Source organism: Zosterops lateralis (assembly GCF_965231275.1).
Source record: "Zosterops lateralis genome assembly, chromosome: 4".
Classification (NCBI taxonomy): domain Eukaryota; kingdom Metazoa; phylum Chordata; class Aves; order Passeriformes; family Zosteropidae; genus Zosterops; species Zosterops lateralis.
This window is the reverse complement of record NC_139765.1, coordinates 59,621,068-59,647,155: the sequence shown is the minus strand read 5'-3', so window position 1 is coordinate 59,647,155 and position 26,088 is coordinate 59,621,068. Positions and strand designations below refer to the sequence as shown.

The 26,088-nt window shown below is 35.0% G+C and overlaps 1 protein-coding gene across 2 annotated transcripts in view; it reads right to left on the bottom strand.

Moving 5' to 3' along the window:
- Positions 1-26,088, bottom strand: part of LRRK2 (leucine rich repeat kinase 2) — a gene marked incomplete at its 5' end in the record, with an annotated part of 62,199 nt that overhangs the window by 14,916 nt on the left and 21,195 nt on the right. For both annotated transcript variants that reach the window (XM_083859673.1, XM_083859674.1), the window contains 28 exons: positions 146-336; positions 509-609; positions 941-1,087; positions 1,871-2,062; positions 2,216-2,362; positions 2,717-2,871; positions 3,792-3,979; positions 4,555-4,643; positions 5,265-5,466; positions 7,597-7,815; positions 8,871-8,998; positions 9,982-10,211; positions 10,723-10,904; positions 11,287-11,473; positions 12,483-12,576; positions 13,287-13,435; positions 14,526-14,776; positions 15,312-15,532; positions 15,978-16,047; positions 16,814-16,935; positions 18,335-18,523; positions 18,749-19,004; positions 20,255-20,425; positions 20,512-20,640; positions 21,985-22,124; positions 22,401-22,545; positions 24,209-24,342; positions 25,928-26,052. In XM_083859673.1, the coding sequence (XP_083715799.1) occupies positions 146-336; positions 509-609; positions 941-1,087; positions 1,871-2,062; positions 2,216-2,362; positions 2,717-2,871; positions 3,792-3,979; positions 4,555-4,643; positions 5,265-5,466; positions 7,597-7,815; positions 8,871-8,998; positions 9,982-10,211; positions 10,723-10,904; positions 11,287-11,473; positions 12,483-12,576; positions 13,287-13,435; positions 14,526-14,776; positions 15,312-15,532; positions 15,978-16,047; positions 16,814-16,935; positions 18,335-18,523; positions 18,749-19,004; positions 20,255-20,425; positions 20,512-20,640; positions 21,985-22,124; positions 22,401-22,545; positions 24,209-24,342; positions 25,928-26,052 (4,554 nt within the window). The remainder of the gene's footprint in view (positions 1-145; positions 337-508; positions 610-940; positions 1,088-1,870; positions 2,063-2,215; positions 2,363-2,716; positions 2,872-3,791; positions 3,980-4,554; positions 4,644-5,264; positions 5,467-7,596; positions 7,816-8,870; positions 8,999-9,981; positions 10,212-10,722; positions 10,905-11,286; positions 11,474-12,482; positions 12,577-13,286; positions 13,436-14,525; positions 14,777-15,311; positions 15,533-15,977; positions 16,048-16,813; positions 16,936-18,334; positions 18,524-18,748; positions 19,005-20,254; positions 20,426-20,511; positions 20,641-21,984; positions 22,125-22,400; positions 22,546-24,208; positions 24,343-25,927; positions 26,053-26,088) is intronic.

Genomic DNA, 26,088 nt, shown 5'->3' with positions numbered 1-26,088 from the left:
AGCCAATCAACCATAAAAATACAAGGATTTGTCTGACCCAGGAAATATTCTGCTTGAGATGTGACGGAACAGAAGATTTTCATTTGCAGTATATCATCTTTGAAACAATATCCTGTTTTTACAGTGATACAGAAGTCACATTTACCTTAAGCCATCTGCTACATGTAGAGCTATCCTGTGCTGAAGTGTTCTAGTCAAATTTGCATTGTCTTGCTGAAGCAAACGATCAAGAGATCCTTTGAGGGCCAATTCCATCACCAGCATCCGGGGACGGATTGCAGCAGCCAGCAAAGACACTAAACTGGGGTGGTGGAGGTGACAAAGCACTGCAAGCTCCTGTAAATTGTAAAATCAGATCAAATAGTGCAGATAGCATAATCTCTACATCTGAAGTAAACTGAGGAATGTTTTGGAGTGAGGACTTGCAATTTATTCAAACTTTTAAAACTCTTCACTAAGGTTGGTATTCCAAGAACAGCACTACAGGAAAAAAGGCAGTATTTCTTACTTGTCTGAGGAGCCTGAGGGAAGTATGTTTATTGAAAATCTTTACAGCAACCTCTTCACCACCATAGGATGCCCGGTACACAGATCCAAACCCACCATCACCTTTGGAACAATAAAATTGAAGAGTATTATAAAAAAAGGATAACAACTGTTTCTCAAAAATAATAGCTGAAAGGGTTTGGTTTTAAAATATGTGGATCATCTACTGTGTTAAGATTCATGATCAGTAAACTGAACACATGAAAACCAGTGTCCTAGTGCACAAGTTAATGGAAAATTCAAAACTCAATAACCTGAAATTTGGAATACCTTAAAATAATACATATCTTAGAAAAGAAATCTCTAAAATGCTTTTCATATGTTGCAGAACTGACTTCAATAGATTTGTTTACATAATCTTTGTAAAAAAAACACTCTACAAAATAATGCTTACCCAAGAGAAATTCAGGAGCTTCATCAAATTCCAGATCATCATTGTTCAACATAATATTTCTAGGCAAATCAGCCAGTATCAGATCAGGAGCAATCTGAGCAATTGGAACTGTCTGTCTTGGTTGATCTGGATTTACCAGAAGGTCACCTAAGAAAAAAAAAAAAAAAAGAAAAAAAAAAAGAAAAAAAAAAAAAAAAAAGAAAAAAAAAAAGAAAAAAAAAAGAAAAAAAAGAAAAAAAAAAGAAAAAAAAAAAAAGAAGGGTAGGCATCATTGAAAAAGCACTGAAAGGCATGAAGATCTCTGAGAATGAGTAAGATCAATGTATCTAAAATTAGATTCATATATGTGCTTATATATATATATATATATAAAAATACAGACATACATACTAATTAACTTTGCCATTCAAATTCTTGGCTCATACATGTTTAAGTATTTTCAATGTTCTATATATGTATCAATCATATGTGAAAAAATCTGCTGCTATGTAACACCATGGAACTAAGCAAGAGATCATTTTTCTGTCTGTAAAAAGAAAGAATGCTGTTAGCATGTAGAATGACATACTGAATATTGTCTTTTAAATTACTGTGCTATGTGATCCAACCAAGAGATCAAGTATTAGTTTTACTATCTGCTGGATTCAGTTCCAAGATTGAAGCTGCATTATCAGTATTCTTTCCATTATTACTATTTTTATATAACTGCACAAAGTAGATGCAATCTGTCTCATATTCTATACTTATATATAATAGATAGCTCTTACATAAAAAACCCAAGTTGCTTTTGACTTACACTGTAATTTTTTCTGATGGAAATGATACATTTTAAAATAACATGAAGTACCCAAATGTTATAAGGCAGACGTTGCACAGTATTTGTGTAGAACAAATGTACCTCTATATATCTCAAATAACATTAATATATACCTTCTTCAGCCTTCCTAAGCAAGTCATCAAGTAGTATTTTCTGGTGTTCTTCACCATCTTGAAAGCTGTACAGAGCCCACTTCTTCAGCAGTGTTTCCCCTTCACCACACACATCTATTTCCAACAAACCTGGAAACCACTCTTCCATAAGAGAATCTATGTGATCCACAACTTGCCCCAAAAGGATGCACCCTTTAAGAAACAAAAAGAGGGAAATTACAGACCCAACCTGCCATACTTTTAATTGCAAAGATAAACTCTATATTCTGAAGGCAAAAGCACAACAAACCAAAATGCCAAGCTGCAATCAAACTGGAGCAAAATTCAGACTCAGGAATAATTAACCTTTTCTGCAAGAAGGTGCTGTAATTTTCAAAAAACTGTCTGGGTTGTTGTCAAATACTGCTGATTCCACTAGACAATAAGCTTCAGGAGACCAGTTCAAGTAGATGCCTTGTCTCCAGTACATTCTATTAGGACGAAGAGCTCGCTCTAGAAAACACAAAATTAGATTAAAAGTCTGATCTCCAATATGAATATCAATTTTAAAATGTTAAGCAAATAGCAATATTGCATTAACATAAGGATTTCCCCTATATCTAGCATGTGAAGGAGAGAAATGGACCACTTACAACCTTTACTTTCTTTGTTCACCACTCTGAAGATCAGGCACTATCTGTTCCTGGATATTTCTACGTTACAAAAATGACCACAGTCTTTTTCTTACATTTGTGAAATGTCCAGAATTTAGCTAAAGCAAAACAGTGTTGGGACTAAAGCTTCACACAGGTGTTTGCATTCAAAGCAAACTTGCAGACTATTCCTTTTGAAGATAAAGATTTGTACCTCTTCCTGATAGCATGTAAGGTGATATCTCAAGCAACCTGTTGATCAGCCTGGACCAAAATCCCATAGGAAAGTAGGGCATCTCATAAAGCCTGATGATAATTTCCGAATTTTCACAGTGGGGAAGCTCTATAACAGGTCTGTGATCAGACAAGCTGAAAGAATAAAAATATTAAGACAGTATTTGATGATGTAATATATCTGAGCTGATGACATACATTCTTTATCATGTAAAATGCATTATTTATTAATGAATGGTCAGGAATCTAACAGATAGTGTTTTATTCTGTTTGCTTGTGTCAAAGTGAAGTTCTGACTGTAATTTAAACCCAACAGCACCTTACAAATGGATCATTAGATATTTAATGCAAACACGAGAAAAATCTGAGACATACATAAGGCTGGTAAGTCATTCAGATAAAATCTTCCTATCCCAGGGCTTTGAAGGACATAAAAATCCTAATCAATGCAGCCATGCAACACTTTCTCCATTTGGCAACATAAACATTACTAAACACAATAAGGAAATCTGTAACTGAGGCAGAGAAACTGAGTTATCTGCTTCAGATAAAACAAAAAAACTACATTCAAAGTCATAACACTTGTTTTGTCACCACATTTAGTATCTACACTTTTGGAAGGAGATACTGCCTCTGAGTAACTTCTCTGTGGTTCTGAGTTCACACAAATAGGTTACAGAAATGCTTTGTTATCTTTTATATTACAATAAATATCTGTAATGCTGGCACACTGCTGTGTGAAGCTAAATTATAATCTCCTTGCTGTAGTCTTGAAGCATGGTAACTGTAAAAGAAGTACTATCCTCATAAAGTACTCTATCAGTTATAGTTTCCATTTAGCTACCATGTTGATAGAAAATAAGCTTTATCTACTACAAGATCAGTTTAACATGTCTCTTCTGAAAGCATTTACTAAAATGTAATATACAAGGAATGCATCATGCTTTCATGTACTGAATTGCTCTGATGATCAGTGAAACTAGTTAGCCTGATGGGAGGCTTCTATTTTGATCTATCTCTATGGCTGTCATTTGTGGGTTTAGCTCCTTGCTTACCTGCTTGGGATAAGTAGCTGGTCCTCTCCTAATGGCAAAGCAATCTGAAACTTTTCCAGAAGCTTGAAGTATTGTGACATATAGATTTTAGGGAACTTGCTCTTCTTCAAAAGGAATTTTTCCACATCTGAACGCTTTACAATTCCTTTAGGGTATTTAGAAGAGCCTTCCACTTTCACCATCAGAATCTTTTAACAAAAGTCAAACAATTTCAGGTATACATTCATCACTAGATGAAAGTTTCAGATGTTAGAAAATCTGGATATATATAAAATAAATTTTGAGAGTGTTTCTAGATCAACATTTCAATGATGGTTTCACTTCAGCAGTCAGTCTGCTGCTCTCCCATTCCAACTCGATATCCACTCACTTTTCTCTGCCATCTGTACCTAGCATAGAATTACAATTCTTCCATCTTCTTACAGCCTTTAGCCCAAAGTTTCTGCTTTCATCTCAACCTGTGGCAACATATTGCAGGATTACCTTGCATACATGGGGTTTTTCATTCTACATATATTCTTGTGTCCATTGCAGTTTAAATGATTTTGGACATTACAATGTAAGAACAGAAAAGCAATGACTCAGTCAGTTGTCCACAATGCAAGAGAAACAGAAAGAACCGGGTAAAAAAATGTGGCCTTGAGAAAATTCCAGATCATGAAACAATAAAGAAATGGCAAAGAAGGAACACTGAGGAGTTACAGTGGCTTTAGACAGGGGGAAATATACCATAAATGTATACACAAAAAGTAATCAGTCTGACCTGTGCCATGATTTTACACAGCCACTTTGGGTCTACGAAATACAGATCTCTTAGCTGTAGTGCTGGGTCTTGAAAATGAAGGAGAACACCTGCACAAAGAATACTGTAATTAGCAATACATTGCTCAAGATCAATATTAAGCAAAGTAAGCACTCCACTCTGGGCTGTTTTTATTATATGACTTGACATAAACAATTTGAATAATAAATACAGTTATATTTATGCAATAGCTCAGAAGAGTAGAGTGCATGCACAGCTTGCTCAGCTTTACCTTTATTTTCTGACTTTTTGTTTGATTTTCAATCTGACTTGCTGTTTTGCTAAGCTCTGTGCAGTTTATTATTTAATCTTAGGAAGTCAGTACTGCACTGAGATAAGCTGTTACATGTGTTCCTCTAACCACTATTCTATTTGAGCTATCAGAGCAATTGCATCTTTCTTCAGTGACTGTGCTTCCAAACCAGCAGTAGAATGTTTTCAAGGAGGGGTAAGAGAGAGCAAGAGATATGAACTGTTACAGTACTGATTCTTCACGTCATGGAATTTCCGTCCTAACAATGTGGTTTAACAAACTAATGTTACCCAAGCTCAGACACTTCAGCTTACCATTTTGTGGCAACCTTGTGAAAGACTTAAAAACATGTACCGATCTGTCAGCTGCAGATTTGCAACAAAGTGCTAGCAAACACACATTTAAGAGAGTATTTTACCTGATTCATTCAGAAAGTGAATTGCATGAGGGAGTTCATTTTCATCCAGCTGTAACTGGCCTTCTTGTACCAGTTCCAGCAAGCGTTTCTGATCAATTACAGGAAATTCCACTGGGACGTTTTTACGTTCCAGCAAAATTCTCTTTTCCAGCTCCAGGTAACTGTCAGGAATTAGCTGACCAACCACTGGTTGATCTCTGATCTGTAAAATTAGGAATAATAATCTTAAATGTATTAACTCATTCATGTGAAATGCAGAAAATAAAACTACGATGTAAAGTGTACGCCCACTCAATAGTAGCAGAAAGGAACAAGAACACGCATTTATTGACTAACATGATTACTGAAAGGTAATTGCAAGTAATATTTCTTTCAGAATTATAATATCTTTCTATGAATAAATACTCAGAGAACAAAATATTTTCATATTACTTGTACACTAAAAATAATAAATGAGGTCTCTCAGAAGATGCTATTTCAAAGAGAAGGTTTGGTTCAAAGTGAAAGGAAAATATTCACTGTACAAACAGATGATATCTACACCTTCAGTTAACACATAGACAAATTAATTTAAAAACCCTATACTTCTTGTAATATGTAATACCTCTAGCCATGTCTTTAGGTAAACTGGGGGGAAGAGGGTAGTAGCTTGATTAAAAGTCTCCACTGCTGGCAGTCAGAGAATATAATGAAATAAATTTAGCCACATGAGTGACACAAATGGCTGCTTTGTGCCTGTTTCCTGACCCTCTGTTCCTTCCTTCAGACACCTTTTGATATTTGGTAATCACTAGTACCAGTCAGGTCTTCCTTTCTCCATGTGTGCTGACCTACTAACTTTTTTGAGGAAATGGGAAACAGCTTTCCCAATGTTTACAAAACTGGCTTCTTAACTGTAATCTTTCTCTCACCAATGCACTGTGATGTTTTTAATGTGTCAAAAATATAATAATTTCATCTGCACAAATACCTTGTGCAGATGAAATTAGTACCTTGTGCAATTTCAAAGACTTCAGAGTACTTGATGACAATGCTGAATACTTAACTCACTTTGTCTAATCTCTAAGCAGATCCCTTGTAACATTCCTTTCACCAACTACCTACACCATTTATGGTAATTATCTCACCACCTTACATCTGTGTAGAAGTTTAAACATCAGTTAAGTCATAGTCTCAAAAGATGCAGACACTAAAGAAACAACATTTTTCAAAAATCAGAACTTCTCTGGAGTGTTGAATAAGTATGGTGAGACAGAGCCACATTAAAAAAACACCAGCTCTATTAATGCCTACTGGATGTATGAGAAGAGGAATGAACCCATTTCACTTGAAGAGGACACCTCCTTGCCATTTAGGACTGGTTTTCTTGCACTGTGGAATGAAGTTAGGGAGATTTTGGATATGGCTAAGCTCCTAATTCCTAAAAGAAACAAGAGAGGTGTGTACACTTTAACTCATTTGTAACACCACTGGTGTGAGGCTAGTTTCATAAATATATCATTTACTCTATAAAATCTTTGAAGCAGTCATTCAAAAGAAATTTGGGTTCTGGTACAATCTGCCATTGATTTAAGTAGCACAGGACATCACCTTTTCTCTTCAGTATGTTATGACATAAATGAAAAATATGCATTGTTGTTGCATAAATTTTTTAAAAAGTATATTATTTTAATTACAGACAAGATCCTGTCTTTCTATAAGCTCCATGCCTGGGCTGGTCTCTTCATTCACACTTAGGGCTTCATGCTGTGACTAAGGATAGAGCAGGGAATGAGTTGGGATGACTTTGGAGACAAAAGAATCACAAGTGCAGATATTCCAATCTAATAAGATCACTCAGTCCACAGGATTTCCTTTTCCTGCTTTAATTCACTTTCCTCTTTATAGAAATAGTTTCATATGATGTAAAATGAAATCAGTAAATGGGAAATCAGTTGGTTTTCACAAACCACAATATCATATTTCCTGTCCCCTGAAATCTTGCAGTACTTACTGCAATTACATGATGCTGCCCAAGAAACAAGGTTTTAATTAAATTTCTTTGTAAGACAAATATGGCTCATTTTTAATTAAATACTTGATTTATGGTCCTAGTGCTTGAAAACACACCTTAGCTGGGATTTTTACTGAATTAATTTTTTGGGAAGAAAATCAAATTAAAACAAACCTAGTAATTTTTTTTTCATTATTTCCCCATATGTAACATTTTATAGGAGGCAAGATGACTTTGCTATCACATGGAAATTTATTTAATTGTGTATTAATGTTCAAAAATGTATCCCCTTAAGTCAAACAAGGATCTTTTCAACATTAAAAGCAGTGTGTAGCTTACCTTGAAGTGAAGACTCTCTTTTATGATGATTTTCCGGAGTCTGATAATGGAATCAGATTCTTCTGTAGCATTGACAAAGTGGTAATCCTGGATTGCTGGGAAGCCTCGCTTGTTCAACAGCTCTCTAGTAATTTTACTCATGCAGGCTCTACGTTGCATTTCATCAGAAACATCCAAATGAGTGCCAACAAGAATGACAGGGGATGTTGATGCTCGAGCCTGTTAGGGAGATCCATACTGTTGATTACCTCAATAGCCAATGTTGATTTTAGTAATTTACATTCACATAAAATGTGAGCAATTTAGTCAAACATTCAGAGAGCTGTCTATTTCAAAAGAGAAATATGTAAAAAATCAGCTTTTTCTGCAAAGAAGGTGTGTACATCTGGATTTCATTCTTTGCAGATAAACACTATTGGCAGTAAAATAGAGGGACATTATTCCTTAAGAACATCCAACAAAAAAAAAAAAGCCAAAAGAAATGGTACTTTTCTAGCCATCATTGGAACAGGGCAGTAGTGAAACATCAGCAAGTACTGCACAGCAAAGGAGAACACATCAGAAGTGATTTTCATCAATACTAAACTGATTGCAAGGCTGTGTCCTGTACCACTGCCTAAGGTGAAAAGAGTGAAAAAGACAAGTTCATCAACATGATCAGTAAAAAACTCTCTTTGTGAGTGTATTGCCCAGTCATGGCTAAGCATCCTACCAAAAGAAAAGACAAGTAATGCTCACTCACCATGGAATGGATCCATAAATGGAGATAAACACTTTAAAAGAAGGACAAATACACAGGAAGATTCTCAGGTCAATTCCCTATCTCAGTGCTGGAATCATTCCTATTAATAATAAGATACTAAGCATATACTAGCATGATTTCAAAATTGTATCTAGACAGTTTTAAATTAGTCTAATTGTGATTTCCCCAAAATTTATACTGGTGTAAAAGAAAACACATTATTTAACACATTATTTCTTTAATACTACTCCTTTCTTATTTTTATCAGTAAATTCAAAATATTTCCAGAATATACAAACTATTCTTTTGCACATCACTTTGTACAATTTTAAGTCCAAAATGGTGCTGATCATGCCTTTTTATGCCTAGAAATACTTTCATATCCAATACATGATATGTTTCAATTCTTGTTTAATATTATTATCCTTACTTTTTGAAGAATTTTTTTTCTTCTTCCCCTATATAAATATTTATGGTTAATTTGCTGTTCACCTTCAGCTTCCCAGAAAGAATTCCATTCTGCATGTCTCACCTTGATGTTAAAAAGCCATGGCTTCATAGCATCCACCTCTGCTTGTCCTTTGCTGAGATCATAAACAGCAAGATATAAAGCCCTCTGGGTCATGAAATGAGGATGGGTACTGTAGAACTCTTCTTGTCCTAATGATCAAAGATTTCCACTGTTTAGTACTTCCTTGACTCAACATCTTCAGATCACAAAAAGACAGAAGAACGCATGTCCCCAGACAACAAGTTCATAGATGAAATTAATGTTTGCAGAAATGTATATAAATTCATAATAACTATGAATTTTAGGAAGGCACTCTGTGGTAACTCATTGATTGAAGTGTGATGTTAAAACACATACACTGGTTTTATGTCAAGTCTAAGATTTAACTGGATAAACATGGTTGCTGCATAGACAACTTAAAAGGTTGTGATTCTTTTAAAACTCCAGTACTGAATTTCTCCCTCACTCTTTCCTCTTCTTCTACCTTCTTCCTTTCCTTTCTCCTATACTTTCACCAACACCAAAAATTCACATAATTAAGCACTCAAAATTACAACTAAACTTGGACATCCAGCTTGAATGGTGCTGGTCTGTGCTTATGCATTGTGATAGACTATATTTAGATGATAGATCTCTGTTTAACTTTTCTATAGCCTCAAACAGCCCTGGATTTTAGAAGTGCTTCTGTAGTCCCCCAAACTTAGAAAGTTTTCCAGAAATACAAGGTTCAAAGACTCGTCCTAAGTGTTTTGTTTCTGTGACCTTACAAACCTGTGATACTGCAGAGCCTGGAGAGACCTGGACTACAAAAGGGAGCAACAGAGTTGAATGAAAGATTCTTATGGTGATTATAAGCAATTTCTTACTATTCTGAAATGATTGTTCTGAAGTATTATAGTTGAAATGAGTGGTCAAACCACATTTGGTGATAAGAAATTCCTGAGGCTTTATATTAAATTTAAAGGATTAGCTGCTAAATTACAGAATTCATTTAATTGGTCATTGGACTTCTGGTGTATGCTTGTAATTCTACTGTCCCCAGTTTGAATTACCACAGGCTGACTTGAAGAATAAGTAATGCATTAAAGTGTTAGAAAAGACAACAGTAAAGGAAAATAAAGTCAGGAAATACCTCCAAAGTCCCACACATTTAATATAAGCTCCTTCTTCATTTTGCCTTTCCCTTGAATGATCCAGTCTTTCACATCAATGCCTACTGTAGCTTTTGGAGAGCTCAATTCTGTTCGTTTACTTTTCATTAGTTGTTGTAGCAGGGTAGTTTTCCCACTGCCAGTGTTTCCAACAATCATGAGCTTCATTCTGTTGTAAGGCACAGCCTTCTTCAGTCGTTGTTGAAGAAATCTGGTAGAAAAAGTTTGCAAAACTCACAGAAGTGTATAACAGAGAAAAAGACCAACAAACTCAAGACCAAGAAAAATCTAGACCCATACCATTTTCTTCAAATTTTCAATATCTTTGCTATTATGTTCTTTTAACTGTCTACTCTAATTTCTGATTTGAAAGCTAAAATTTAATTCAGAATATGTCTTTTTTTGTTTTGTAATTATCCCAAAATTGTGCTCTGTGCAGTGCACTGGGGAACACAACAAACATATTACAAATAATTGGTAAGTACCATTTATTGCACAGTTTATAGAAGCATCAAATTCAAGAGGTAATACTAGTATGGTCTAAACCACTCTTATCTATGTTACCTGTGTGTGTTGTTATCATAACCTTCCACAGAACAACATGCTGGATTTCATATGACAAACCAGAATGTCTTTTCAAAACAGCATGTTACTTTCTCAATGCTTACTGCAAATCCCAAGAAAGCAAACCAGGAATATTCAAGAACAATGGGGCAACAAACCTTATAATGTCTCTGGCTTTGCATCCTACATGCTTGAAGTCTAAATTAAGATGGAGTCCTTCCAAAGGAAGATCCCAGACTTTGGACAGTCTTCCCATTTCATCGGGAAAGAATCTCAAATCAGGATTATGACTTACATCCAGAGAAGTCAAGTTCTCTAGGAAGCCAATCTGAGGAGGAATCTAAATAAAAGAACATTTAATGGACAATTAAATGTTTAAAAAAATGAGGAACATGACTATATTAATTATTTAACAGAACCAGGTATTATTTTTACTGCTGTAGTTATTTTTTTTAACTAAACAGGCCTAATACCCACAGTAAGGGAGAAAAGACCTTATAAGTAATTCAGTATACAAACTGATTATATGACACATTCCAGGAAGAAAAACTGAATAGAATACAGCGATTTTCCTTCACAGAGTACTATTTGCACTTACATACCATTTCACTAATACAGTGTAAAATGGTATGAGAGGTGACATGAAAATCAAATGAACATTGAAAAATTGCATTCAACTGAAAAGCAATTAAATTTTCTTAAGGTAGAATCTTACACTTTACCTCTTTTAACTTGTTGTGGGAGAGGTGTAGCTTTTCTAGCCTAGACCATGCACATGCCTTTTCACTCAAGTCCAAGACACCTATTTGATTATGATTAAATAACAGCTCTCTTAAATTTAGTGACTTCCAGTGCATCGGTCCAGGCAGGCTTACGATCTTGTTTTGGCTTAAATCTACTGATCGCAAACTAAAAACATGAAAATGAAAGAGAGAAGTTAGCAAATGAAAAAATATAACCCAGATTACTGGAACCAAAGCTGTATTAATTTTTAATAAACAAATGGATTAGCTATCAGAAGAGATGGTTTTCTGAGTGAAATCCAAATAGATATGTTTTCAAATACATGTATGTGCAGAAATTACTTGGTTAACTGACACCTTTGGACAAAAAAAAATGCATTCAACACCTTCTTGATTTGTTTAAGCTGGAAGATATAGAACCCAAAAACTGCATTATTTTTTTCAACACATCCATTAAATCTGCTGCTGTGAATGTTTGCATGCTGAAATTGTACAATATCATGCTAATTTAATTAATATAAATTCCCTATTCTGTGGATCTGCTCTCTCTGTGGTGCCATCAGCACTCACATCTCCCCACACCTATTGGATCACCCCTTTCAAGCACTCCCTCCACAATCTCATTCTAGTGATCTGTTAAGGTCAGCAATTTCTATTAAAAAAGCAGAAGTCAAATTTTCACACAAGTAATGCTTTGAAGGTATAGGAAAATAAATGTCACATGCATCTTTATCACAACTCCTTCTAGAGGAAGTGTTTTTCTTTGAGAATGAGTATCTCATGTTATTTGGGAAGTGAAAAACTAATCTCAGGAGTCTTGTGCAAAAGTCTGCAGAACTCAAAAAGGAAAAATTGCTGGTATATTTTTATTGTTGGTTCCATGGAAATATGAGATTAATTCTAGTATTCTCAGCAAGAATTGTCAGCTTCAGCTGTCAAGGAATATATTTTCAACAATAATGATTCAAATCAGAGGAACAGAATTTTTCAGAATCATGAAGAAAATGTGACTAATTTGTCTTCAATTTAAAAGCAACCAAGTTCTGGATTTAACCAGTGAGGATTCCCTGAAAATCAGTAAAACATGCAGAATTTTCTGCTTAACAACAATTTTCCATCAGATTTTCTTTATCAAGAACTTGACATTAACATCAACGAATAAAAGAGTAACTTACTGTGGTAGAAGAAGAATTGCTTCTGGAACATTAATAAAACAGTTCTGGGATAATTTCAAACTTGTTATGCTGGATGACAAGTCAGGTAGTTTTTCTAGAGCAGAAAAAGAGGTTAATCCTATGATTTTTAAGAATGGTTTAAATTATTTTTAAAACTGGAGTTTATACAGACTAAAAGGTCAGCCTCGTTTCAGGCAGTTGTAGAGACTGATAAAGTTCCCCCTGATGCTTCCCATCAGATTTGTGCTCTAGACCCTTCACGAGCTCCTCTGCCCTTCTTTGGATTCACTCCAGCATCTCAACATCTTTCTTGTAGTGAGAGGCCCAAAACTGAACATAGAATTTGAGGTGTGGCCTCACTAGTGCTGAACACAGGGAGAGAATCAGTGCCCTGGTCCTGCTGGACACACTATTGCTGGTACAAGCAAGGATGCTTCTATGTACTACAGTACAGTATTAAACCTGTATTACTGCTGGATTTGCAAGCTAAATCTGAATTATTTTCTCTTCTTTGAACCTTTCTCAACAGTGCGTACAATCTCAAGTACACTGAATCATTTTTACAACACGCACTCCAAATATAGGAACAAGATGAGTTAGGTGAGTCAGATCAAGTGACTGGAAGCATACTCTGTGCTTCAGTGATTGAAAGGTGATGCTCAGGAAACTGTATAAAGAAGGACAAGTACATGTGGTATTACTCTTTTCTGTCCTCCCAAGATTCCAAATGTTGGTGGCAGAGGAGTTTTGTGAATTTTTGAAAACAGTTTCTAGAAGGTGAATCCTATTTTCACAGATACTTACCAAGAACATTCATCCTGGCATTGAACTGCTCCAGTTTTGTACAGCCCATGAAGACATTCTCAGCAAGGGATGAAATACTGTTCTTACTAATGTTTAAAGTTTTCAGGTCTTTCAAACATAGGGGTGAACATAAGTGTGAAATTTTGTTTCTACGATAACAAGAAAAAAGACAAACCACTTTTTATTTAGAAACTACTAGGTAAAAGGTGAAAGTAGAGTTGATCTGACAAAATCATCTTTACACCAGTAATACAAAAAGAAAGCTCCAGCTAAGTAAAAACTGACCAGTCAGCAAAAACACTAGTACATATGGCAACATGGAATAACATGACTGATAATAATATCAGTTTAATCAATTTGGAGACCAAGTGTCAAAATTTATTGCAATGTTTAATTTTCTGATTACATACTGGAGCTCAATCCCACACAAAGAGAACTGTTGCATTTGTGAGAGGTTCTTCATACTAAAAATATGTGTTTTCAATATCATAATAACAGAATTAATGACAACCTAACAATTTTTTTTTAAAAAGGATTCTTGTATGGAATGCAATTCAGGATGAGTATATAATTTTACACAATGTATTCTGGGGAGAAGAACACCAGAAAGAGGAAGAGAAAGATCCCAAAAATACACTGTTTTGCCAGGGTAGTATTACTAACAAAATTCACTATCTTATTTAGCATAAATTGTAGGAAATGAATGAGATAGTCTCTGCAGTTTACAGAGCTATGACCAATTGCATTCTTAAGAATTCCACATAGGTACAAATTACCTCACTAAGAAATATGATAGTAAGTGCTGGCAAAGAAAAAGCTAGTTGTTTTATCTGTTTTTGTCATTTAAAACATATCCATACCAATATCTAAAATTACATTACTAGTACTTCCAGAGAAGCTTTTATGCATATGAAATACAGTGGAAACTTCATTGTGTATCAATATGTCAGACTACACAGCCCTGTGGATTAATAGTGTGGTAGCAGAAAGAAACTGAACTACAACATATCTAGTCTGTTACTGGAACAGCAATGCTGTTGGATTCTGTCAAGGTCCAAAGTCATTCTCATGTCTTGTACTTCACAATCCAACTATGAAAATTGTAACAATTTACACATTTGGAAGACAATGTCAGTGTTTCAATCCTTTGCATGCTTTAAGAGTCATCATTCTGCATCACAAATCTGTTCTTTCCTATTATGTTTGTTTTGCTACAGTCCATTCACTCATGCTACTCACCCTTCCAGCAAGAGCTGTTCTAGATTTTCAGCAACACTTGTAAGAAATTCAGGAGTGCACACCAGCTGGTTGTATGAAAGGTTAAGTTGCTTTAGAGTTGGACATCTGAGGCATGGATCCAAAGCAAAGGAAGGCCCAATGTCATTTCGTGAGATATCAAGAGTTGCAATACAATTCATTTTCAGTAAGTAAGTTGGGAAAGAAGTAAACCGGTTACTGTGCAAATCCAAGTAAGTCAAGCATTTCAAGTTCTGAAAGAAAAGGAAAATTTATTTGTAAAAATTTAAAAGAAAATATGAATTTATATGTTTCTAATTGAGTTATATTTTTATACTAATTATTAATTTATTTATATTTATCTCACATGGAAAAGTAGCAGAAAATAGCAATCATACCAATGTGACCTATAATATTTCTATGAAAAAATAAAGTATAGGGCATTATTCAAAAACAATTAGCTCCATTTAATAAAATTTAAGATATTAATTGCCTGCAGTTTTCTGTTCCAATGCCATTATTATGCTACTTAATATCACACATCTTAAAGCAGTTCTCTGCAGTAAATGACTTAAAACAATTCCATGGAAACACTTTTATTTCTAATGAACATGAATCCACTGAATGAAAGTTGAGTAAATGTATGAGGCATGCCAAAATATACACCCATATTCTTAAGTAATATTGCTACGGATACATTATTACACTATATATGGATTACATTATTAGAGATCTACACTTTATTTTAACAAATTTCAACTTGTCTTATATAAAATTATGCAAAATTACTTCACACAGTTGTTCTGGAATGTTTGTAAGAGCATTTTGGTGGAGCTCCAGTTTCTCAAGGTGTTCCAGATGACTAGTTAAGCAGCTATTCTGGCTGATGGCATCAATGTTCTCCAGCTCATTTGATGAAAGATCTAGTGATTTAATATATTCTTTCTCTGAGATCAATGAAGAAAGACTGTCTGATGATCTTAGATGTGATGACAATTTTGAGATGCCTTCTATTAAAACAAAAATGTGAAAATACCATGATTTTATTTATCGCTTAGGTAAAATTATGATCACTTAACTTGAGATCTAAAGATGCAGAATAGAGTGATTGTTTGGATATTGGTTAAGATCCAAATTCATGAAGAATTCTATTAAGACAGAAATTTATAAGACAGGAAGGAGAAGAGGTGAATGTTTATGCCCTGCACAACAGAAGGAGCTTTTGAAAGCTAATAAGAGCACTCGTGAAATTCCATTGCCTACATAAATTATTTGTGGAGCCCAAGAAATAAAAATCCCTATATATGCATTATTTGTACTTCACTGTAGTATTTCCAAAATGCATCCTCCCTTAAACAAATATATAATCTGTCTCAAATCTTCGCATGCTATGCCTGTGAAAGCATTAAAGAATGCAAAATCTGTTATATACCTTAAAATGTATAGTTCACTTACTGGGGGATTCATCTGAGAGCAAGAATTTTCGTCTTTGTTTCATTAATGGTTCATAATCTGAGCCAGGTCCCTGCAAAAGCCAAGAGAAAAAGCATTTAGAAACACATGCATGTTCTGAAATAATCTAAATTCAGTAAAACTCTTCTTATTGTGATTTCTTTTTATCAGAGCTTACAGGGAGAACACAAAGAAACTATACACTTAAACTCAAAATAACAATAGGTCACATCTTTATCAAACATATGAATCCATGCAATATGAAAGAATGTTAAATTTAAAGTGCAATGGAAGTAGTGCATTTCTGGCAACCCAGATTGACTTTCACTAGGGTGCAGTAATAGGATAGAGCAGAGTATTACAAAATATAACTTTCTGTAGGAAAGCCAGTCTCTCCACTTTCCCTTTACAGTCAGTGGAAAGAGACAAGCTCCTACTGAAGGAATCTGACTTGGATTCCACCAATTTTTCCTCTTATGTCTTCTTAGTGAATCTCAATGGAATCTCAATGGGAATCTCTCTCCATTGATCATTACCGAAGATCTGCTTGACTAAGGGAAAATTAAGCCTTTGTAAATGGGCCCATGATCCCTGTATTTCCATTTGAACATCAGACTGGAAATTTGAACACTTCAAAAGGGTGTCTACTTTTTAGTGATCATCAATTTTTGCTGACATGAACTCATCCATACACCACAACAGAAGGAAAAACTGAATAGCAACAGTGAGATAAAGCCCATATGGTTACATGATCTTTCCTAACACTTGATTATTAACAATTTTGGAGTAGGCTATGTAGATGGACTTAAAAACCTGGAAGGAGCACGGATCTGACTTACCACAGAGTAGGAATGTCGCATTAAAGTAGGAGAACTTCTCTGACATGCCATTTCCCTACAATATAAATCAGCAACTGCAATGGAATTGGACTTCTTTTTTGTAAAAAGTGAACCTTCACTTCCTTGAACACAGGAACAGAAATAGGTAAGAAAAGGTATTTAAAGATGAGGCTCAGAATTCAACTGTAATACAGATGCTGACATACAAAGAAATGCATTTCAAAAGCATCAATACTGGCAGGATCTCACTAGTCAATTCTGTGTGCAATAGGCCAAGAATGTTGTCAGTGTGTGTTAGAGCAGAGGGGCCATTCTCACCTGACATTCTTTAAGTAGGACCTGCAGGTGATTACAGGACCTGCACTGATGATTTATGATACAAAATTTCCAGTGGGTTGGGATTATTGTGCATGTTTAATAGCACATCTTTCTGCTACTTCAGTGTAAATAAATTTTTAAAATGGGAAGGGGTTGTATTTCAATAGATAAATTTGCACTCCCACATTTATTGAGAATGAAATATCAAATGCCACTCTGGATTTGGTGATTTAGGAGACATTTGGTGTAATTATCTGGAGACATTTGATGTCCCTCTTCTCAAAGCTACTTTTAAAACTCCTAAAATCACTCCTGCATTTTTTAATAATAACAACAAGTTTTCTATATGAACAAATAGACCTACAGACACTAAAAGTGGTGCTGAATGATATAGGGAAAAGAACAAAGCAGAATCAAAAAGTTCCTTAGGATTCTCTTATTCCAAAATTCAAATTCTTCATCTGTGATGATTTTAAGTAACCAGCTGTTCTAAAACAAGAGCAACATTTGAACAACAAAAAAGATACGTTAAAAAATAAGGGTACTCTGATTATTAAGTTGCTGGTATTACAGACAGAAATGCTGCCTTTCTATAAGTTAAAGTCATTCAAATGTCCTGGTGACAAAGAATGGTGTTGGGCTGAACATAAACCTGTCATTTACACTTTCTGATCAATTAGTTATCTTTGGGATAGGGCTTGTTTCACCTACTTTATTTGTTATTAACATAGTCCTTTATACCAGATCTAGTTGTACAAACTTTATTTAGACTACCCAGGGAACAGAGGAGTTTCTAGATCACAAGACACCTGACTTTATGATGAAACAAATTAGGCTCTTGAAGCTCTTGCTTTTTGTCATAGACTATAAAGGCAGCTCAGAAGCATACAGAAAAAGTCAAAATCTAAATTCAGTTGCAAGAATCTTACTCTTTCTCTCTACAAAAAACTGAATGCACGACAAACTAATTCTAAATGTAAAAATGAATAATATTCTTCAAGGTCTTAGTTTTGTAGATGAAGCACATACTCACCACAAACTATTTTCTAATGTTACCCCAAACAAAATTTTAGATAGAAAACTTTTTCTTCATGGGAGGTGTTAAATCTCCAATACAAATAAGCAACTGATTTATGGCTGTAGTCTAGCCCTAGTAAATTTGATTGGGATTACAAAAAGCAAAAAAGAAAAGAAAACAATTACCTTCACTATCAATATCATCACTCAAAGGAAAAATACTTTCCACTAATGGGTCAGGTGTGAAATTCCAATCATAGTTTCTATCCACACCATCTTCAGACAAGTTTGGATCAGAGGAGGCTCTTGATCTGTCCTCTGAAATGTTCTTCATCTGGAATTTGAGCACCATCCTTGCCAGTGCAGAACCTGCATCTGTATGTACAATAAATGGAAAAGATAGAATAATCTCCAAGAAATCTAAGTAGCTTCAAAAAATAACAGAAATTACTTGATTTATTTTCAAGTTTTCCCAAACTTTCTATAGCAAGTTGAATGCCATGAAGAGAATCTCAACTGAAAGTCTTCAACTAAAACACATTCATAGTATCATCAAAAGATACTGACACATTTTGTACAGCAATTTCTATATATACTCACTCTGTTTTCTTGTTTGAGTAGGTTTATCTGGGAACAAAGGAATGAGCCAGGAAGGCTCTAATCTGCCAAAACCAAATCCTCCAAGACATATACTGCTGTTGGTGACATCAAGGCTAAGCTTCTTCAAAAGCAAGCTGATGATTTGGCTATCTCCTCTCTTTATACTGATGGTCAAAGCACTCCGAACATCCTGTTCTCGAGCACCACTGGCTAACAACAATTCCACCAATTTAGGATTATTTCCTTTCTCACAAACCTAATAGAGAAAAGCAATTTAAACAAACCAAGAATATGAAGCATTAAACAGCTCAGACTGCATTAAGATGCTTGTCTCAAATTCAGAGTGACTTATTTTAAGGATTGTACCTCTTACTCAATTATGCAATTCCTTACTCCTTGGAGCATATGCCTGCCTTAAGGCATCTGAGTATCAATTCCCACTTTCATGAAGGCTTTGCACAATTGTATCAAATGCTTTAGAACTGCAATTGTAATTTTTGTCATAAGTACGCACAATTTTCAGGCAGACATGAGTAGTAATTTATCTAGTTTGGTTACTGCATGTGCTCTATTGCAACTCTATTTATTTATCTGTTTAGGGGAAAATAGACACTTAAGGGTTATCATCTGAATATTTAATAAACAGGAAACAATAGTTAGTCTCATCAAGCCTTGCCTAATGATGGTGAGCTCAGCTCTACTGGCTTTAACTACCTGAAAGGAGAGTGTAGCTAGGTAGAGATCAGCTACTTCTCCCAGGCAACCAGTGACAGGACAACAGGAGTAGCCTCAAGCTACTCCAAGGTAGGTTCAGATTGGACATCAGGAAGAATTTTTTCACTGACAGGGTGGTTAAGCATTAAAACCCTAAGTGGTGGAGACCCCTGGAAGTGTCCAAGAAGCAACTGGATGTGGCATTTAGTGCTCTGGTTTAATTGACAAGGTGTTGTTCAGCCAAAACTTGGACTTCACTATCATGAAGGTCTTTTCCAACTTTTATATTTCTACAGTTCAGTCAGCTCCTCCCAGTCTCCAAGTCTGCATTGCTACACAGACCAGGGTTGATTGTGAATACTAAAAATATTTTCTACAAATACTTCCAGTTACTTCAATATGTTCACCGTGGTTTGCTAACACTGATTTGCCTACCTCACATTCTATGAATGGATGGTCAGTTCCAAACTCAGCTGTGCTTTATCACCCAGACAGTTCTACCAGCAGAACTGAACACTTCCTAATTCCCTTCAGGCAGTATTGGTGGGGTTCTCTCACACTATTTAAAACTTTGACACTGAACCAAAATGAAGAAGTGCTTATGCATATCACTTAAAAGAAAAGAACTAAATTTAAAGGTGGTCACAGCTAGCAAGAAGCACTTGTGGGCAAGTGGGAGCAGCCTCTCTGTTCTCTGAGTTCTGCCAAATAAATACTACAATGACAACAGAAAGGAACCCAAAAGCACAGATTTTTAAGCAATAAAATTATATATATATTTCCATGTATTACCTGATAGATCAAAGAGTTTGTCTTTGTCTTCTTATTAATATCAGCTCCCAGCAGAAGTAAACATTCAGCCATAATACTATTGTTCTCCATACATGCTTTTTCCAGCATAGTATTTTTTATATCATCATTTTCAGTGATTTTAGCAAAACATTTACAACACAGGCTTTGAAACTGAATGAGAGGACAAACAATAAAAGTTAGGACAAAACAACACACTAACATTTTTCAGCTGTGGAACTGTCAGAGGAAGAAGATACCTGTTGATCTCGCTGGTCTGTGAAACACATAGACATCTGGTGGAAAATGACTGTGTCAAATGATTCATTTACCAGCAGCTTTGCAAAACAAGGTGACAAACCAAGGATTGCCAAGACTGCATGAAAACCCTAAGAACACAACAAGAACATGGAAAGAAGTACAGTGTTAAAAAGTGTCACTTCAAAACAGGTCATAAAACAAAATCAAATTTTAACCACACGATTTGTGCTTTGATTTTTTTTTCTTACTTTTAAACATGCAATACTTAACAAATAGGAGAAGTTTGGGAGAGAAGGCAGAAATAGCACTTATCTCTGTTTTTATACCTGTAGCTTCATGCTTGTTTAGCTGACCCACTTAAACAGATATTAACGGACATTTTGAAAAGTCAAAAATGCATCATAATATCTGGCAATGTCCTGCCTGGCAGTGACAAATGTACTTGTGATTTCCTGAAAATGTAAAGAGGAAAAGATCTCCTTCTAAGGATATGGAATAAAGATACATCCCCTGTTCCAGTGTGTTGCTCTGTAATCCCTGAATTTGAAAATAACTATTAGACTAAATGAAAAAATTAACAGGTGTATCTAAAAACCAAGAAGAAATACAAAATTATCCCATGATTCTGCAAGTAAAGTTAACCTAGAAGGATGAACTCAGTAAATAATGGGCTCTTTGTCCAAACCCAACTGAAACTACATCACTTAAAGTAACTTCCTAATTCTAGCACATTATTTTTATTTCTCTCTACATTGGTTGCAAAGCTAAATGTGGAAAGGCTGAGGGGAAGACAGCAGCAAAGAAGGGAGCCTGTATTTGTGATATTTTCATATTCATGTGAAAGACAAACATAGAAACTCTCACAGAAAGCTGATGTCACATGCAAACTCTATCCCAATAGAAAAATGAAACTGGTAACAAACAGGGAAAACTTCTGAAGCGGAGGAAACAGAACTTAACACATGGATTAAATGTGTATTAACAGACAAAGAACTTTCCTTCCATATACAGATGTGGGTCCAAAGTCTGATAGTATTCCAGTAATATCTTTTCTTAAATACAGCATTCCTACACCAAGTTTATTCCTGGCCACAAGGCTGGGAACTAAGTTATCTTCTATGACTTCTCAAAGGACAATCAGTACTCTAATGATGGTCACTTCATGAAATGATTGCAGATTGACAGAACAATGGATCATGAATGAGAAATTTGTTCTAGTTTGCAGATCTCAGAAGTTTTAGATAAGCAACCTATGCTTACACATTCTGGATTGAATATATGCCTCCAAGAAAATCATCTCTACAATAAATGTCTCAGTTTAATTACAAAGGTTTATACTAATCTAGTAATTTCAATAAAATCAAAATCAAGTAAGTAAAATACAGAATTATACTTCAAATATAGGTATATTAAAATAATTTTCTACAGTTGTGAGTTTTGTTTTCATCTTCACAGACAGAAGTGACACATACATGCATCTGGATTTCAGTGACTTCTTTAAATCGTCGCAGAGTAGAAACCAGAACTGCTGCCAGGACATGCATACTTGCAATACACAAACTCTTCCTTGTAATCAAAGAGCATAGAAGACTCAAACCCAAACGTTGTATGTCTAAAAGAAAAATAAATATATTCAGACACTGATAATTCAGACATTCCGAAGGGAATAAACCCACAATTTAAGTAGTATTTTAGCAACATTCCAGAAAGTTACTTGCACAAGCTATTATAGGGCTAGGCATAACTACAATGTGGGTGAATCTGAGGACTGTGCAGCACTGCAGCCTTCTCTTGCCATGCAACCTACATCACATCCAGCACAAAAGAGAGCAACAAGTCTGTTACAAACCCTCCTGCCTTGCCATTCTCATTCTGCCACCTTCCCTACCTTGGTCACCTGGATACATCTGTAGGGTGTGAAGCACAGTGTCAGTAGCTCCTTGCTGGGTTAAAATTTCTAGTGCACCAGTGCACTCAGCTACAGAACCAAGTAGTTTTAATCCACACTTCTGAATGCTAGGATTTCCAATAAACTAATGGAGAAAGAAAGATAAAATCAGATCAAGGTTGTTCTGTTTACAATGGCAACAGAAGAGTTGCTTGTTCTTAAAGCTGCTCTGTAACAAGTGAATTTTGTTCTTAAGTATGTGAAATTACAGCTGATATGACAATAAATTACAACAATCACAAATCCAAAAAGATTTTCTGATCAACCATCAGTTTTGGCTGCTCATAACTTCCTCAGATTTTCATCTTTGATTCTGAAAATATGCCCTAGCTACTTTTCTGATGAAAATTTGTATATTTTTCCCCTCAAATTCTCATTGATAAGTTTACACCATTTTTCTAAGTCAAGCAGAGGGAGAAAGTGTACTTCCTTTGAGGTTAAAAAAAAAAAAAAAGTGAAAAGTGGGGGTTTTTTGGTTGGTTGGTGTTTTTTTTTTGTTTTTTGTTTTTGTTTTTTTTTGTGTTTTTTTTTTTTTTTTTTTTTTTTTTTGTTTTTTTTTGTTTTTTGTTTTTTGTTTGTTGTTGTTGTTGTTGTTGTTGTTGTTGTTTTTTGGAGAGCTGGAACAAGTGATAAACATGCTGTCAACTGAAAAAAATATGAGAAGAAAAAGATCTGAACATACCTATTACCACCCCCCACTTTTAGATGGAGGAAACCTAGATGAGGCCTAGATCTGAGAGTGTCACAGCCATCAAAAATCTGCAAAATTATTTAAATTATTTCAATGGAGTCATGTCCATCTTCCTCCTTATTCTGTCTCTAGTTTTTAATTAAAGGTGTCAATTTCTAGCCTCTCTGGCTGATATCGTAGTACTCCAAACCACAAACAAACTGCATTGGAAAATGCAACCAAGATGATCATGAAATACTGGAGACCTTCTGAAGCAAAAATTATTTTACCTCCTTTGTTAGCTCCTATATCTGATATCTTTGGGTCAAGATATCCTTTAGACACTCTAAAATTATTTCACTGATACATTACTTGCTCTGACTTCTATAATAAATGTAAGAGACATAAATTGCCTTGAAAGAATCCATCTGGCAAGCTTAAAATTCCTGAGAGGGACTTCCAAAAAATTAGGAAATGCTACATTTTGATTGTGATCATGAGAACCTTGAAAACCTTGTAGAGATTAGATTCTTCTGAAGGCCATGAAGTTAAACATTTCTGATCACTAGGATTTAAGGTTAATTTGCTGTACAAAGTTCCCAGTTTCCTTTGCATAGACTGAGTCTGCTTCAGTCTTTCATTTTTCAGCTTCTCCTTCAAGACACTGTGATCATTCTATTTTACAGGGGCTGGAAAAAGTTGAACAGTGAAAAGAATGCAGACAACTGAGTTGTCCACTCAGTTCAATGTGTAGCTGAGGTGTAGGCATGAGGACACTTTTCATAAATACACTAGTCTGTTTTAAGAAAAAAGAAATACCAAATAAATTGTATCCCTGAAAGAAAAACTAGCTTTTTTAAAAAATAAATATCCTTTGGAATTATTGTATAAGGATTCATCTAATACACTCCAGAAAAGGAAGTGAAAAGAAACCCTAAAAGATTCATGAAACTTGGGAGATAAGATTAATTCTACCAAATCAGTAGGAAAGTCAACGCAGAACTAAAACTTACAAATGATTCACTGTTTCAAGTGTAAAATAATGACAAAATCCATTAGAATAAAGGTTTAACTATACCCTGTTTAAAGCATTAAGCACCAATGAGTGAGTTCCCTCCAACAGACACTGGCTTTTAATGACTTTTCCTGTGAGTGCAAAAGCAGCATCTCCCATGTCTCTGGAAGAACCATTCTGGTGTTCATTCTTTGTATCTGCAACAAAGGAAAACAGCCTTTATCAGAACAGCAATTTCATATTCTCCCCACCATCAACCCAATAATATGATCCAACAATCAAATGAACACTGAGGTGACTCAGAGAGTGTATTTCAGACCTTATGGTACTTTAAGAACACTGTGTTGCAGAGACTGGAATCCCTCCAGATTTACATTGTAATATGAGTACATTGTGTTTGAAAGGAAAATTTCACCACATATTTGCTCATGGCTTACGTGCCAAAGAATCTGTTCTAAGGTACATTGCAATATATTACTTTTGTGAGGAATTTTCTGATACCTACTTCAGAATGCCTCTTCCTTCTGGTAAGGAGACACTCTAGAGAAGCTATAAACTATTTGTTCTTGCTCACTTGGCAGCACATCATAGAACAAGTTTTACACACAGATGGCATTAAGTGGAATGTGAGCGTGTACAAAAAAAACAGAGAAAGATCTTTCAGATTTACCTTTCCTGTAGCTTTTGGCACTTGCAGTCAAGTGACACTACAGAAAGTACCCAGAGATGCTTTCAAAGTCACTTCAGCATTCATATTTATTGTGATTACTATTTTTCCCATGAATTACTTTTTTATTCCCTAAATAACCTTCAAGTTTCAACATCCAGTTGGTGCTCTTTGTGTTTGATTACACTTTAGAAGGGCCTCACTTCCAGGATACTGGCAATCAAAGTGCCTTGCCTCCATGTTAGAACACATATATCAAGTCTAAATCTTGCACTTCATTGAAAAAAGAGTATTAGGATTAGAATTCAAATAATAGAAGGAAACTGAAAATCTGCAATCAGTCTGCATATTAACCATGTTACTATTTTCAGAGTTATTACTTTTGTAAATGTTCAGCTGAAACTGTGGAGAGATTTTTGCAAAAACTTGTTCTAAAGAAAGAAATCAGTACCCCATGCCTGTACTCCTACACTCAATATCAGAGGTAGAAAGCAGGATATATAGTGCTACACTGACAAAAAGAGTTAGAACTTTTCCAAAATTCTACTAAAGTACATTTTTGCCCCCTCTGGATTGTTGACAAAGAGCATTTTTTTGGAAAAAGAATTTCTAAACTAGTGTCCTGGTTGAGGGTTTCTCCTTTCTGCTAGAAAGTAGTATATAACTGTATATTTTATATCTTTAAATATGAAGTTCACTGTCCAGTTTTTATGTTCCTTCCAAGAGATACTATCAAAACAGCATTTTGTGACACAATAATGCTCATGCTATTATCATGGTTTGCTCTCACTTAAAGGGAATTCGTGATGCAAACCACAGTGACACTGATAGCTCCACACTCATTCCCTGAATTCCTTAGAAGTAATGGCGCTAACTCTTCACTGATGAAATCAAGAGAAAATCAGCAGTGATAATTTTGGTTTGTTACCTTCAATACCTCAAATATTTTCTCCCATCTTGTACATTCCTAAAGACTTCCAGCTGTTCTCTGCTATGTACAGAACTGCAATAACTTTTTGAAGTCCCATTAAAAGTTGTCTCATTAGATAAGAAAGACTAAAATTCAGCTATCTGATTCTATTTTCTGATTTAGTGTATGCCTTTGGATGACTTACTGGGCATCATGAAGTGTAAAAGGACTCGAAGAGCTTCCAGTTGTACAGGGAGTGATTTTTCATGCTTCCTCATGGCTTTTACAACTTCTGATACTGCTACTGTCATTACATCCAGATGAGGGAAACTGAAAATAATTTTAATAAAATAAATAAAAAGAATG